Below are 16,320 nucleotides of genomic sequence, written 5' to 3'. Positions count from 1 at the left end.
TGTCAAAATCAATAACGCCTCTTTGAAATTTTCATCAAACCCAAAAACCACTTTATTTGTAAGACATTTTGCTCTACATAAAAGACAGGTTCACCTCCACTGCACCTGCACGCTAGCACGATAGTTAACAGGCAATGGAAGTAAAAATGAACATCAATGCTGAAGGAGAGGAGGAAGACCGAGTGCTTCGTTACTGAGTTTAAAGTGAGGCCCAATGTGTGTCACTTTGTATCCACATACCAGCAGAGATACGGAGCTGTGGATGTGAAACGTCCTTGAACTGAAAAGAGGCATACAGCTATAGCACAATATGTTTCTTCAAGCCAAATCTCAAAGTGATGGAGCTCAAAAAGGAGCAACACAAATAACTGACCAGGGATTTTTAGTTTTTTTGCAACTGATGCTCTTTTTGGGGGTCGCTTCGTGTCAGAAGTTTGTATGGTACACATAAACTTGATGGTTGAAGACTTTTTTGCAGTAGCAGAACATTGCACTGATAAGCACTCCTGCCTCACAGGAAGAAAGTTCCTGAAGGTGCTGCTGTGCAGATTTCCTCTGCCCGCTTCCTCACACAGTCCACAGATATGGTGTCAGGCTCATTGGTGATTCTTAATAGGTCACATGCAAGAGTCTATGCTTGTCTGTCTTTCTGCATTAGTCATGTGATGGGGACTATCAGCTTGCCCAGAGTGTATTTCACCTGAACAGCCAGGATAGCCTCCAGGAGATATGGTCCATGTGAGCCTAAGCTTGATAATTAGGAAAGTGAATAGATGGATGCCAGAGGACTAAAGCAGTCCTTGGTTCACACACAGTCACTTACGTGTCAGGCAACTTTGTGCAGTTTGTAGTTTTCTAAATTCAACTGGACATATTCCTTTAACTTTAACTGGCAAAAACTTCATGAAGTTCTTCATAAATAAAACTGCAGCTATTAGTGAAAAAACATTTACAGCTGTCAAGTACAGCAACTGTAATAACTCCTGATATTTACTTATATTATAACGTTAAAGATTTCTTCCTCTAAACCATCAATGTGGCTTTCAGACCCCCATTCCTAGAAGACCGCCCAAAGAAGCTTCCCCATTAATTATAGTTTTTAAATATGATGAATCTATTGCTTAATGGGCTACAGTCCACGGGCTTTTAAGGTGCTGCTAATTAAACCGTTACTTTATAAAAGCCTTTACTTGACTCAGCTGTGTAAGCTAACCACAGACCAATTTATAACCTTCCTTTTATTTCAAACATTTTTGAAAACGTAGCTGACAAACACCGAACTGATCAGCTGCAGACAAATGTTTGAGTCCGATTCAGAATTCATCTCAGCACAGAAACAGCATGAATGAAGGTTACAAATGATCTTCTTTTGAGAGTCTTCTTCATATACTTTATTTTTGTAATTATGTACCGAACCACATATTTAGTATACATGGAATCACAGGGTTATGTGCTGGGACCAGGTCCACTTACATTATACATGCTCCCAGTCTGGATTTGGGAGACAGCCTCTCTACATTTAAGATCAGGCTTAAAACTTTTCTTTTTAGATAAAGTTTATAGTTAGGACTGGATCACATGACTCTGCATGCTCTCTTAGTTGTGCTGCAGTGGGTCTAGGCTGCTAGTGTTCTGTTATTGTTTATTGTTCTCTGTCTGCATTAGAGCTGCAAGTCTGCAAACATACACAGCCAAAGTGCACAGGACAAGCAGAGCGTCCCTGCATGTTAGACAGAGGTGTGTTTAGTGTTTATTATGCGTTTTTGATTGGAACTGCTGTAAAACAGACAGAAAACAACGTTTTATTTCCATTAACACCAGCCTCTCTCCTTACTCGCTGTCTAGCCTGCTGAACCTCAGCCACTGTCTGTCTCTTATCCACCACTCCAGATTTGAAATTTGACATCTTTCCCACTTTTTGTGCTTCTATTCATCTGGTTTTGTCTAGGTCGCTTGGTTTTGAGGTTGTTCAGGTTGTTCTGGTTTCAGATGCCCCACGCAGGAGTTTCTCCCAGAGTATATAACTTCTTTAACCCCCAAAAAATAGCCCTGAAGGAAGTGCCAGAAAAAGCTTTATGTTTAGGTTCAGGCCATAAAAAACTGTCTGGTACTTCCTGCAAAATGAATGGAGCTCACCCGTGACTTCTCCTCCAGGCGAGTCATCATAACGATGGTGCATGTCCTCTGCTCCCATACCATCCTCCAGAAGTCACTTAGCGTCTCTGGCAGCGGACCCTGGGTAGCGATGTAAGCGTTCTGTTTCCTGTACCCGTCAATGTAGTTGGCATTTATATAGTCACTACCTGGAACTCCTTAAGCAAGAAGCACAGTTGGACATAATGAGCAAACAAAAACAAATGGCAGCAGATCAGAAAATGGAGGTCGACTACTGCCTGTTTCTCACCGTCCACGGGTGTGAGGATGACCCTGGAGTGGTCGTAAGCAATAACATTTGCATAACGGTTCTTTGGCTTGTTGACCTCCAGGTTGGAGTGCTCCCAGGTGAACTGCTGTCCTGGATCAATAGACTGGACACACAAGCGTTGGGAGTGAGAGGTGGGTGAGAGAGCATCTTTACTCTTCTTTGAGAGAAGAGTGCAGGCCGATATATGCGACATAAATTCATCATCCCTCCTTCAGCCTGCAGCTCCATCACCTGGTTGATCTTTAAGCCCCTGAATCCACATTCCACTCCTAAAATCTCATCCACCCACCCACCCACCCACCTACTGGCTCGGTGTGTGGTGAATCAAGGAAAGCACTGAGGTGAGGTTTAGGACAATGGCCTTAGACATGTCTTTTTCCTCATATGAGACTGAACGATGGGGACCACTTGCATCATATTTAAAGTGAAGAGATAAGGACCTGTGTTCGATTTTATTTCTCGGTACCAACAGTAAGGCAGAGGCAGGAAAGCAGGCAAACTCTAGTGAGATGGGGGTTGCTGTATTATATGAGCCGGCTGAAAAGCACCTGTGAGCAGAGGTAGAGACGCAGAGACTCACAGGAGAACAGCAAAACAAGTTAATGCTGAAGCCTAAATTATGCAAAAGTATAATGATCAGAGGCTCAGGAATGACTCATCAACTACTTAAGCTGCATAATTGAATTTGCTGAAATATGTAGTGCAGAGTCGCTGCTTCAGGTGATATTTCAAAGCTGAGCAGGATGAAGTCAGTGAGTAACTACATTATGTTTGCTACCCTGATATCAACCTTTAGCTACATCATCTTGTCGGAACAATTTCATTGGACAATTTACGTATAGATTTGAAACAGTAGTTGAATGCATGGTTGGGCCAACAGAAAATATCATGTCAAAAGGAAATTATTGGATTACTAAGTGATGTTTATTGAGTCGAACCAGGTGCAAGAAAAAGGCACAAATACTTCCAGCAACACATAAGAAGGGCACTAGAGAGCAAGGTCACGCCACATGTGCTGTTTTAAAGAAGCTCTGCAGAAAGTCACTGTTTTTAACGACTCCACTGAGCGGCTTTTTGTTTATGCAGTCGCCCAACAAAGGAAAGAACCTCAGTTTAATGTGGGAGGAAACACAAATCAAATGAACAAAGTTCATTTTGACCTGATGAAGAAACCAGTGTCAGCTTTATTTGTTTTTAAGTTGCTGCCTAATCACCCGGTTTGGCTATTAGTTGGGGTTCAGTGACTTTGACAGGCGGACTTGAGGAACCTGCCAGTCTTTCAATTAGCGTGCGAGCCGTTCTGCCTCCTTTACCTCTGCTGCACTCGTGAGCTGATATGAACCAGGCAGGTTTACTGCCTGTTAACAGTCTCTATCGATTGCTGGCTGTGAGCACAGGCACAGGTTTAACTGAAATGGCATTCTGCATACTGTTATTCTTGATTGATCTTTTATGCTCCAACTGCTTATCTCCCATCACCTGGAAAAAAAGAAATCTCACACACACACTTGTAAATAAACACACAGATACTGATGCACGGGAAAAATGAATCGGTGGCGAGGGCTCTAATATCCTGCTGCTTTTTCTCTTTCTGACTGGCTGCATAGCTGCTCAGCGCTGCGCTCTACAACTGATAATAATGACAATGGGGAAACAGGTTGAAAGCACATCTTATTTAACAGCCTGTTAGGTAAGGCTTCCAGTACACTGCACTGACAAACCACTCACATTACTGCTAATGTCCTCCGCCTACATGTAGATCAGTTACTGCGATGACAGCGTAATCACTATCTGCGCTTCTACAAACAAAAAAAACAAAGCAGGTAAACACAGAGAGAGGAACAGGCCTCTGTGAAGCACATGCATGTGACAGGGTTAGCTCACACTCAGTGTGTGCAGATTTAGTGGACTGCAATTTATAACTGATTTACCTTTAATACACTAAATCCCCCCAAACGGCACAGGCACACATTGCATCTATTTTATTTCACACTGTTGTTCAAACATACATAAATGTGTTCTTTGTTCACATCTTCTACAACCAGGGTTTTCCAAGTACACCTTGTTTGCTAATTGCAGCCCTCAGCGATGTTTTGTGCAGCTTACAGCTGAATGGAAAAAGAAACTACTATGAATGTCATTCAGTCAGAGTTAAAGTCACATAAATTCATGATTACGAATGAGTACATTTCAAACAATCTAACCTCGGTAGAGGTTTAAACACTATCTATGTACAGGAAAACTGGTATTGGCAACATAAACCATCAAACATTAGCCACAAGTAACACTTACAAAAACCAAATTCCAAATCTAAAGTGATTAGACTGACCAAAGACATTATGGGAGATATGGACAAAACAGCCAAGATTACTACGGGAGTTTTACGCTCCTCCTGCAGGCATGCATTTGGTTAGAGTGTTGATGTCGCCTGTGTTTTTGGTACTGTATATATCATGTTTAACCTGAGTAGCGAAAGACAGCAGTGGGTTTGAAAACGATCTGCCGGGAGTCCGGTGTTCTCACGGCGCTAGTGAGCCTAGCCCCCGGCTAGCTATCGAGCTAGTGGGTAACAGACGTCTCCGAAAACGTTGGAGCGCTTTTGAAAATATGCGGTGTCTTGATAAACTGAGCAGATATTTGAGGTTTACACAGCTACATTCTCGCCTGAAAATATGTTAAACATTTATTTTGTGACCCAGAAAGAATAATAAGATTAATATTAAAACTAACTAGCTGCCGCCATTGTTGGAAACTGAGCAGTGTCACTACCCGATCCGTACCCCGCATGCGCAAATCTTACGTTACTTCCCGTCTTTGCCAACATTGCGACATTCAATATATTTGAATGATACGGTTAGCGCCCAGTTAGCTCCTAGCATTTCTCAACAGCTCTGCCTCCTTTTCGACTGCCCGGGACATTTAAACAATGGATAATCTGTATACAAAGAAATTCATGCTTTTCTCCTCAACAGAGAGCGTCCCCCGATTGAGCAACAGCGCCGTAAAATAAGAAGAATGGCGCCTAATTACAGAGTTAATAATACAGACTTTGTAATATCTCACGTGTAGATTCATCAGCCAGATGAAGTGTTTACTGACAATTGACAGTGATAGCGCACATCATCATCACTATTCCAACAATCCTCTCCTCACAGACAACCATAAACACACTCGACTATCGCTAAATCAGATTTAACACACGTTTGTAATGACGCTAATTCAGTTTACAATAGGGTTTATTCGCTCGGTCAGCAGGTGGCGGTATCCTCGTACACTGGGGAGTAAACTGCCATTAAACGAACAGAAGAAGAAGAAACCATCTGCACATGCGCGGTACGGATCGGGTAGACCCGATTTGTACGGTCAGACTTTACACATGCGCAGTAAGGATCGGAGAGTCCTGATCCGTAACTTTCTTTTTATTTTTCGTTTTTGTCTACATTGTACTGAAATGCTTCATTATTGCAAACATTTTAAGATATACTTGTTATTCTTAACATCTTAACAGATACTCTGACCCATAACTATCGTAAAACGCTACGACCGGAAGTAGAGACCTTTCACGCATGCGGGGTACCGATCGGGTTTCCGGTACGGATCGGGTAGTGACAAGCAGGGCCGCGCTATGAATTCTGGGACACAGCTTCCTCTTCGGGGTTTAACGGCAGCTGGCATCCTTGTACATGCAGTGCTGCCATCTTCTGTTCCAGTCCGTTATTACACTCTTAAATCCTGCTACTTATTCCTGCGTCTTTTGTGATCTTACAAAGCTTCAAACGACGCGTCGACTATTAAATCAGTCGTCGACGATTTTGATAGTCGACGTAATCGTGGCAGCCCTGATGTAAACACAGCTTCATTAATAACACCTCAGCTGTAGTTAAGTGTAGATTATCTTGAGTGCACACACACAGCATTGCAGAGGTTACACATTCCTGCTCAGTAGGCAGCTGGTGTTGGTTTTGGTTTGTTTCTTTTGGTTCATCTTTGAACAAAGTTTCAAACCCCCCCACTGTCACCACCCCGCCTGCTGTGCAGGCAGCAGAAGCCAGAAAATGAAATAAAAAAGAAACAGTGACAGTCACACTGCAGCACAGGCATCAGTACTTGTGATTGACTGGAAGTTCAGCAAAAATATTTTAGATAACATCATCAACAGACACATCAGTTTTTAATATATGATTAGTTCCCAGATGATTTACTGACAGTGGCATAAAACATCTCCTCATGTGTTATGTTTTCTGTGCAAGTGACCCGAGATAGTTCTAATGCACTCTGAGCAGCTGCCCATCCTAAAAATTCATTTTAATAATTGACACAGCAGAAAAACACAGACGTGCTTTAATGCTGACTGTGTTGCACCTATGGGAGGCCCGCTGTGGTACACACAGGTTCACTGCCATGCTTTACTGAGACATTTAAAGGGACTCAAATGAAATTCGTTTCGCCTGGTGTTTGTGAGGTGGAAAAGGCCTGGAGCAGCAGCGTGGGCAGTTTTCATGGCAGTGCTGAGGGCAGCAGATATGAAACAGATCTTTCAACAGAGCTGTGTTAGGCTGCCTTTCCCTTTCAGTCACATGCTGTTCTACTGGTTCCAGTTTCAAATAATGAGGTCAATCTATGTGAAAATAATTAATGCCTTTAAGCCAGAAGCTCAGGGTTCAGACTGAAATGAGTTTTCTACTCTTTGATCTGCACAATGTTATAAAAGATATTCCCGTGTCATCTATTAGTCCCTGGATTTTTCAGTCTGCATATTGTCCTTGAGGATGAATCCCAAATTGTCTGGACGAATAGACCGCACCCATCAGGGTGGGTGCGGTCTATTCGTCCCAGGCACACAGTTCTAGCTGTCAGCACAGAAGCCCCGCCTGTAATCCTTTCAAAACTTCTTTTTTATAAGGGACAACCAATCAGAAGACATTTCATTCAGAGGGAGGGGGGCTGTCTTGTTTTGGGCAGTGAACAAACTAACAGCGACTGTGACTCATACTACTCTAGAAGAGTCCACGAATAAAAATGTTGAGGTTGAGTTAGAAATGATCATATTAGAAATCCTGTAAGGAGTCCTGAGCATCAGCCCAAAATAAGTTTTACTTGTGCAAACCATTTGATACAGCCAAAATAGCAGATGTAATCATTATGATATAATGAAGGGAATCACTGTTTCAGGGCCATATGCGTTATATGAAGTGGTCTCCAGTAGTCCCCAAACAGACTGGCCCATTTATCAGACGTAACAAGCTGTGGGATCCTCTGGCAGGTCTCATTTTAAACACAGCCATTATCAGCTTTTCATTTCAAGCCTTGCTGCTCTCACTGTGGACTAATGACGGGGGCCTCCTTTGCAACAGGACAGGGGACAGTGTGTGTGTGAGAGTGTGTGTGAGTGTGTGTGAGACCTTATGCTTCTGTCACTTCTGTCCTGATCAAAGTTTAATGAACTCTTTAGTGCACATGCCTGAGAAGCATCTTACACATCACACACTCAGGATGTCATCACGAGTGGATACAAACACTAAACTTGTCGTCTGCATTACTTATTTTTAAAAAATGGAATTTGAATGAATAATTGCATTTCTTATTCTAAGTCTTGGAGAAAGTTAATAAATGTGCTCTGCAGGCTGGTTTTAGACACTTGTGCAGACTTTGGGCTCACGTCCCAACAATGTGCTCTCCAGTGTCAGCCTGCTGCTCTGAAAGGCTTTGGCCTCATCCTCTGGAAAATCCTTTCTCAATCACACTTCAGCATGTGTAGCAAATGGTTGCTCTGTGGAGAAGTTGCCTTCTTAAAACTTCATGTAATCGAGAAAGACAACAACAATGCTAATTAATAATCATCTAAGACTTGATACTAAGACTTGTAGCCGCGCAGATGTTTTGAAAATGAAGCCAAGGCCAAAAACTTCAGTCCTTTTACTGACCTTTTGACTTGTTTGTGATGCTGATGTCTTTGGAGCATTTTTAATGGAAAATAATATGTCTGCCTGTTGTGCAGTTTGTTGTAACAACAGAGTGGCGTCGGTGTTAAGCAAGCTAAGTTTTCAACATCTGAACCAGTGGATGAGTCACGATCGCTAAATCCATGTTTCATCCACAGTATGGTTTATGGATAAGACCACCTGACATTTTAATGATCTTCTAAACAAGAACATGTCTAAAAAAGTCTCTCTCGAACCCCAAATTCAAGATAGTTGAAGCGATACAGCTGTTCACATACCCTAGAAAGTATGTAGATAGCAGCTTGCTGTCATAACAATAACAATGATATTGTTTTTTAACAGTTTACACTTTTGTGATCAGAAATCAAATTTACTTTTCAAAGACATCTAAACCTAGTTTTGTGCATTTCCTTTTCTCCATCTGAAGAATCTTTTTTTTAAACGTATGTTTATTTGTTTTTTCAACAGTATCAACACCAACATAAAATGAACGTATGGCAGTCATTAAAATAATAATGATAACAACACTAATACTAATAATAATAATATTAATATTAATAGTAATAACGATAATTGAAGTGTTAATCCTAAAAGATTCCAAATAAATGCATAGTTAAATAAATTAAGATAGCAAACCATACAAATAAATACAATTAAAATAAAAAAATCACAATATAGGTTACACAGTATATTCCCAACAGCAAGTCAGACATTATTCATTATCTAGTTGTCTTATTCACTCACCGCCCCCCCACATCCCCACTCCTCAGTAGATCCAAAAATATCTTCCAGATGTTGTAAAATTCAGAAGCCTTCTTTCTAACAATATAGGTCAGTTTCTCAAGAGCTAAACTCGATGTTAAGTTATTTAACCAGTGGTTAAAAGAGGGGCATCCAACATTCTTCCAGCATAAGGCGATACAGCGTTTGGCCTGTAGCAAACAAAGATCGACCATTCTTCTTTCCTCACACGACAGAGGACAGTCATCTGGATACAAGCCTAAAATGCATAACTTAGGGCAAAGCGGTACAGGAGAAGTTGTGATCTGAGAGATATATTTTAACACAGAGCTCCAAAATTTTTGGATCTCTTCACATTTCCACAGGCAGTGATATAGTGTACCCTGATGCCTATTACACTTATAGCATAGATCAATTATAGTAGGATCAAATTTATTTAATTGTACAGGGGATATGTATGTTCGCATTATCCAATTAAATTGTATCATTCTCAAACGAGTGTTAATGGTTTGAGTGTGTGTTTTTGAACATATTTTACCCCATTCAGTATATGAAATATCTTCTTGTAAGTCACTAATCCACTCCCGTCTTTTACTATCAGAGTTATCCTTATGGTTTTCAACTAACAGGCTATAAAACTGGGACACCAGTCTTTTACCAAAACAGTTTTTTGTAACATGAGTTTCTAGGATGGAGAGTGGGGGTTGGTGCACTGAATTGTTTAAGTGTGCCAGAATAAAACTTCTAAGTTGCAGATACTTAAAAAAGTGTTTCTGCGGTAAATCAAACTTTGCCCTTAATTCACTGAATGACATTAGAGAATATTCCTCATATACGTCCTGTAGTTTCGCAATGCCCTTGTTCAGCCAAGCTTTAAAGCCCATGTCATTCTTAGCCGGGGCAAAGAGTTCATTACCCCAAATTGGGGAGAAACAGGACAACCCAGGAGAGTCATTCAACATTTTTTGTACTTCATGCCAAACAACAACAGTGTTTTTTACAAAGGGATTAGTAGTAATTTTCTTTAAAGTTTTAAAGGGTGCTGAGTATAAATAGCTATTTAACGACAGACCCTTTGAGGACATTCTTTCAGTTGCTAACCAGGGAAGGGAAATATCGTTTGAAAACCAAAACATAGTGGTCCTCAGCTGAGCAGCCCAATAGTACCATTTTAAATTTGGAAACTGTAGTCCTCCCCTATCATATGGTAAATACAAGAGGGAGAGTCTGAGTCTTGGCTTCCTATTGTTCCAGATGAAATTAGAAAGAAGCTTTCTGGTCTTGGAAAAAAAAGAAGGAGGAGGGGCCAGCGGAATTGACTGAAAGATATATAGGAATTTAGGTAATATAGTCATCTTTACTATGTTTATTCTTCCCAGTAAAGAAAGAGGCAATGATATTAATCTAGTGATCTCATCCGACAACCCTACCACCAAGGGCTCATAATTGGCTGAACTAAGATTGCTTATCGTTGGGGTTACTCTGATGCCTAAATATTTAAATCCCTCTGCGGCATTCACAAATGGGTGGGATACAACTGGTTTCAACCTCTCGTTCATATTTAAAAACATAATGGATGATTTTTCTTCGTTCACTTTGAACCCAGAGAAACTGCTAAATTGATCGAATAGCTTCAGGAGAGATGGTATTGATTCTGCAAGGTGTGATAGAAACACAACAGTATCGTCAGCGTACATTGCAATTTTGTGTAGCATCTCCCCGATTTTAATACCATGGATCGAGGGATGTGATCTAATTGCTATCGCTAAAGGTTCCATGGCTAGTACAAAAAGCAGAGGTGAAATCGGAGACCCTTGCCTGGTGCCTCGAGATAGCTCAAAAGGACTAGAGATGAGATTATTGGTAGATACCATTGCAACCGAATCAGCAAGTAAAATTTCAATCCATCGGCGGAAGTGATCACCAAATCCAAAACGCTTAAGCACCTCAATTAGATAGGGCCATTCAACTCGATCGAACGCCTTCTCCGCGTCGAGTGATAGTATTGCAGTATCAGGTGACTCTTCACATTCGTGGATTATATTGAGAACTCTCCTCACGTTGTGGAACCCCTGGCGATTTTGAACGAAACCATTTTGATCTCCGTGTATAATGGCTGGAAGAGCCCTCTCCAGCCTCATAGCCAAAGCCTTAGCTATGATTTTGGAGTCAGAATTTAACAGCAATATGGGTCTGTAAGAACCGCTTTCGGCTGGCGCTTTGCTCGGTTTTAGAATGAGAGTGATCAGGGCACTACGAAATGTAGCAGGGAGGCGCCCTGTTTCATAGGACTCCAAATAAACATCTAATAATGGGGGAATTCATTTTGCTTTAAATAGCTTGTAAATATCTATCGGAAGCCCGTCAGGACCCGAAGCCTTACCACCTCTCATGTTCGTAATGGCATCAGAAACGTCATTGAAATTTATTTCTCTCTCCAATTCATTTTTCATATCCTCAGAAATACAGGGAAAGATCAATCTATCCAAGAAAGCATTTTGGCTTACCAGGTCCAGTGGGCTGTCAGATTTATATAGGGTTTTATAATACGAGACAAAGGTGTTATTAATTTCTGTGGGATCTGTAGATAATTCCTGAAGAATCATATTTAACAGATCATTCAAACCAAAACGTTCGTATCTGAACTGAACCGTCTTGTTTTGCAAACAGGACAACTTGTCTGCAGAAAGTTCCCTCCATTGCATCACAGAGGTAAGAAAAAATGGGAAAGGTGGAAAAGTTGATTCAGTTGCTGTTTCATAATTTATATGCCCCCTTCCTTCTGCTGTGCATAAACAGTGCACCCATCTGTCCTGGTTTATCCGCTTGGAAATTCGCCACTTTAAATGCAAATTACCTTCCTTTGTAGGACATCAACAAGCCATAATCCCTCACTGGCTCTTACAGTAGGTAAAAGCAGTCGAATATTATTCTTGGAAAGGAAGCAGAGAAGTCATGCATACTTAGCAGCATCCTTTTTTTTGGCTAATCTAAACTTTAACTCTGTAATGCTCGGCCAACACAAATGAAAACATCTCAGGGGGCAAAATGGTTCTTGGAAAATGTGCTGTGTGAGGTATTTTAGTTACAAAATAAAATGCTGATTTTACAGATGCGTTTGTGTAAATATGTATGTTTAAACGTGGACTGAGTGAAACAAACAGTAGGTTTAAAGATGGCTAAAAATCAAGAAAAAGAAAGTTTTGAGTCAGCAAAGGAGATTATTTTCTCTTCACTTCTTCAAGAGGGGCTAAAGATATTATGCCACTGTATCTTATTCAGGCTGATATCAGCTCAGTTTTTAAAAAACAAACAACTGATCTATAGTGTTGACTAGTATAAGGAAATTCACTTATTTATTGTCTTTAAAAAGCACTGACTTATTTTAAGCTCATAATTGGCACCTCCCACACAAAGCTCCCTTTGAGCTAATATTGTTCTATGCAGGTGTAGCTGGAGCAGCATGTTAGTACGAGGCGTCAAACCAGACAAAAGAGAGAGAAGCTGCAGGGCTGTCATCAAGGTGGAAAGAGACGATGACTTTCACCACAGGAGAGGTTGAGAGTATTCAAGTGCTCGAGAGAAAACAAGTTAAAGATGGCTGAAGGATGAAGAAGCTGCTCATAAAATTTGAACCCAGAAAGTTCGAGATTAACATTCGTAAGTGACCACTTATTCTAAAGTGACTTTATAATCAATTATTAAGGCAAAGAAGAACTGCTCTGTTTTAAAAAGAGGACAACTGCAAGGACACGCTCACTGAATATGTGTGTGCTTAGATTGTGCTTATTCAGAGGAGCAGACTGGTATGAAGAAGCAGACATGCAAACAAAAAAAGGTAAATAAATCATCTGAATCCAGCTGTTTTTGTTAGAAAAAATATATTTCTCAAAAAGCTAGAACATTTTTTTAAGCTAAATTAGGTTCAAAGCCAAAAAAGGGCACGTCTTTGTGTTCATGTGAACCCCTCTACACACAGCCGAGAGTGTGCAGCAATGACTGCAGTGCAAACTCTGGTAACAGGAAACAACTTTTAGCCAAAACATCAGAAAAACTGATCCAAACAACCTGAAAACTCAGCACTGCATTCACTCAGGTCCGCAGCAATACACCTGGCAATTTACAACTGACCTAATTCTCCATTTTGAACCATGAAGGATCAATTCTCACACTCTTGTACACCACAGTAATTGCGGCTTTCCTATTACACATCTAGGTCTTTTTCTACGGAAAACTAGCTTATAAAATCTGAAATAACTGACAGTGGCTGAAATGTGCATTGCTTTACTTGAAAGGCGTGTATAAGAGCAGGGACATTTACCTCGTACTCCTGAGAGAAGTGCAGACCATCGTTGGCCTTGAGTCTCTCAATGTGGTCGGCCAGGTCACAAACAGCGATGGGAGGATGTTCCCTCATCCCTGCAGAGACAGCGAGAGTGGTGAGTGCCGTCCATCACAGACACACATGCACAGAAATGTGTGCGCACACAGAGTGCAGATGCATGTTGAAGGCTCAGTGTTAACTGGTCGCAGTGATATGAGGTGACAGTGAGAGTGCTGTGTGCTGAGCAGAGGGATGATGTCTGGCTGTGCAGCTCTTCAACAGCATGCTGTAACCACGCTGCAGATGAGCACCAACTAGCATGCTGATTGGTTAAAGAAATCCCATAAAGCAGTTGGTGAGTGGGAAGGTGGCTGGGGTGCAAAAAATACAGCATTTTTAACTGATGTGGTCAAATATATATGTATATATTTTAACTTAATGGTAGATGTATTGCTTTATTAAATTAGACAGACAGTCTACATTTAGCGCTAATGAAACCCACTTGGTGTAAAATAGCTGACATGGGCAGGTCATGAGAAGAGAAGGTGATGGTGATAAATGGGAGGTCTCTACTTCTAAAGGCTTCTATGTAAAACAGAAAAGGGCACCAGGCGGGAATGAAAGGAAACATTAGTAAAACACAGGAGGATTGAAAACTAACTTGGAGTATTCGGGCAACTGAGGACACTGGAACCTGTGTGGGAAAGATGAGGCAAAACCAAAGCACAGGGGTCAGTTAGGACAAGAGGACACAAGGAACAGTGAGGAAGGAGCTGCCCTACTCAGCAAAGACTTAAGAGACGCTGAACACAACTTTCCCAGATGGCTAAATAGCATTTAAAAGAATTTAACATCAGTTTCACTGTAATCAATAAACTGACTGTGCTTCGTATCTGTTTGTTCTTTGGTTTCATTTGAAGTGGTCCGACTCAGCTGTCCATTTTGGGTTAAACTGGGCTGTCTTGGTCCAACATTGCTGTTATTAGCACCTTTGGATGTTTGGTTCTTGGCACTCTTACATCTGTGTTTAACCACAGCTGCCAAGAATAAAACGTCTCCCTTTTTTCATTTTCAAAATGAGGATTTCTTTAGGCAAGGAGCATTAAAGCCTCAAGAAGCTCATCATCTTACTCTTGACACTTAAAGGCCCTTACCCCTGTGTTTGAAGGTCCTTCATTCCCAGTGAAGTATACTTTACATATTTGCTAAGGAGATCTTAATGCAAACGACATTCTTTTAGACACACGTTCATCGTCATCTCACAGACACATTGGTTCAGGTTGGGTGTGATCAATGACTCTGTAACAGAGTCATTGATCACACCCAACCTGAAATTTATTGTAGTGGTGATTTTCTCACTACTGTCCCAGAGAGGAAAAAACAGCTGAAACCAGAAGCATATGTACCAATATATGTAAGATGCATTTAAAAAAACTTGCAGCCATAATAAACCAGCACAGTATCTGTTTAATGCTCTGGACTGAGATGTTTACATCCTGGAACCTGTCTATGCACAGCAGTAGCCAACGTTTAGCCAACTTTTAGCTTTTTGTTTGTTTGTTTTTATTTGATTTAAATCATGATTGTATTAAAGTGGTTTTACTGTCCCTGTGCCAATAGGAACTTTGTCTTTTCACTTTCATTTACACAGCAGCTTCAGAACAGCTGCTCAGACTCTGGCCAAGATGGCTGCTTCTAAAAGGATTTGGGTACGATAACCAATCACAAGACCTCAGTAACTCACCCGAGTAATCATATAGTGAACGTCTTTTTGTTTTTTGCCAGTGTTGTAAAATTATTGCAAACTTAATTCACAACTTCAGTCTTTGCTACATTACGAACAAAATCATTTGGGTAAAATGAATGTTTATTGAACCTGAAATTGCTCGTTGTGATAATTTAAACAATATATGTCATATGTGCTGAATGATACCTGGAACAACAAAACAAAAACCTTCATATTTAGAAGTATGGGTCTGAAAGCAGCATCATAAGAAAATCTGTCACAATTGAGGCTGACCTTGGTGCTGTGGACTGATTGGACTAAAGTCTAAGTTTGATTTTGTGCTAAAGCAAGAAATATGCAATAAATACACTCGACATGAGATCAAAGGTGTTGTTTTAGTTATTGATTTATGATTGCAGCAAATAGGAGAGCAGATCTACTTTATACAGTCCAACCAAGATTAAGATTATGTTGCTGAGAGAACTTTCATTTCCAACAGTGCTTGTTTTGAATAAAATAACTCCAAAATATTACAAAATGGTGCAAATATTAAGACTAAACATGTGTAACTACATGAGAGCACATTGATTAGGTGTGGCCTAACAGCGTTGGGCGTGGCCTAACAGTTGTCCAAGAGTGTCCATTTAAGCTACGTGTTGCAAAGACGTCAGGTTGCAACAGAAGCAAAAACACTAAAAGTTTGGAGCGTTTTTGGAACTTTGATCCAGCGCCTCTGCATCCTCATCTACTCCAATCTCATCCATACTGTAACCAAAATAGCAGCGTGTAGCATAAGATAGAGGCAATCATTAGTAACATGTAACAATTTTATTAACTCGTCACTATATGTGAATTCTGTATATGTGAATGCTTAATAGAAACACTAAAACTTGATGTTGTTCCAACAAGACTTTTATGGTGATGTGTTTGGTGCTGAAGAAGCGATTTTCTTTTTCAGATACAGACTCGTGTTTCCTTATTTTGCTCTGCGCTTTCTTCGGTTGCCACAGATGTCCCAGAATGAGCCTTGGTGGGAAGTTACAGCGAGTTTGGCTGCCATTATCTCAGAAGGGAGCAGAAGCAGTGAGTACCAGCTCGTGTCTGAGTGCGCCTTCAGCCCTGATTGTTTCACAAGCAGGGCAAAAATAATTAGCTCAAGCTG

At 40.8% G+C, this 16,320-nt stretch overlaps 1 protein-coding gene across 1 annotated transcript in view; it reads right to left on the bottom strand.

Annotated features, from left to right (window-relative positions):
* ptprfa (protein tyrosine phosphatase receptor type Fa) overlaps positions 1-16,320 on the bottom strand; it is a 243,987-nt gene that overhangs the window by 20,374 nt on the left and 207,293 nt on the right. Inside the window, exons 24-27 of the mRNA XM_014333895.2 lie at positions 14,094-14,126; positions 13,430-13,527; positions 2,405-2,528; positions 2,137-2,312 (exon numbers count right to left, since the gene is read on the bottom strand). Coding sequence (XP_014189381.2) covers positions 2,137-2,312; positions 2,405-2,528; positions 13,430-13,527; positions 14,094-14,126 — 431 coding nt within the window. The remainder of the gene's footprint in view (positions 1-2,136; positions 2,313-2,404; positions 2,529-13,429; positions 13,528-14,093; positions 14,127-16,320) is intronic.

This window comes from Haplochromis burtoni, unplaced genomic scaffold (genome assembly GCF_018398535.1).
Source record: "Haplochromis burtoni strain Fernald_Lab_line unplaced genomic scaffold, NCSU_Asbu1 Contig_5, whole genome shotgun sequence".
NCBI lineage: Eukaryota > Metazoa > Chordata > Actinopteri > Cichliformes > Cichlidae > Haplochromis > Haplochromis burtoni.
The sequence above is the reverse complement of the archived record's forward strand: the minus strand, read 5'-3'. Positions and strand labels throughout refer to the sequence as shown.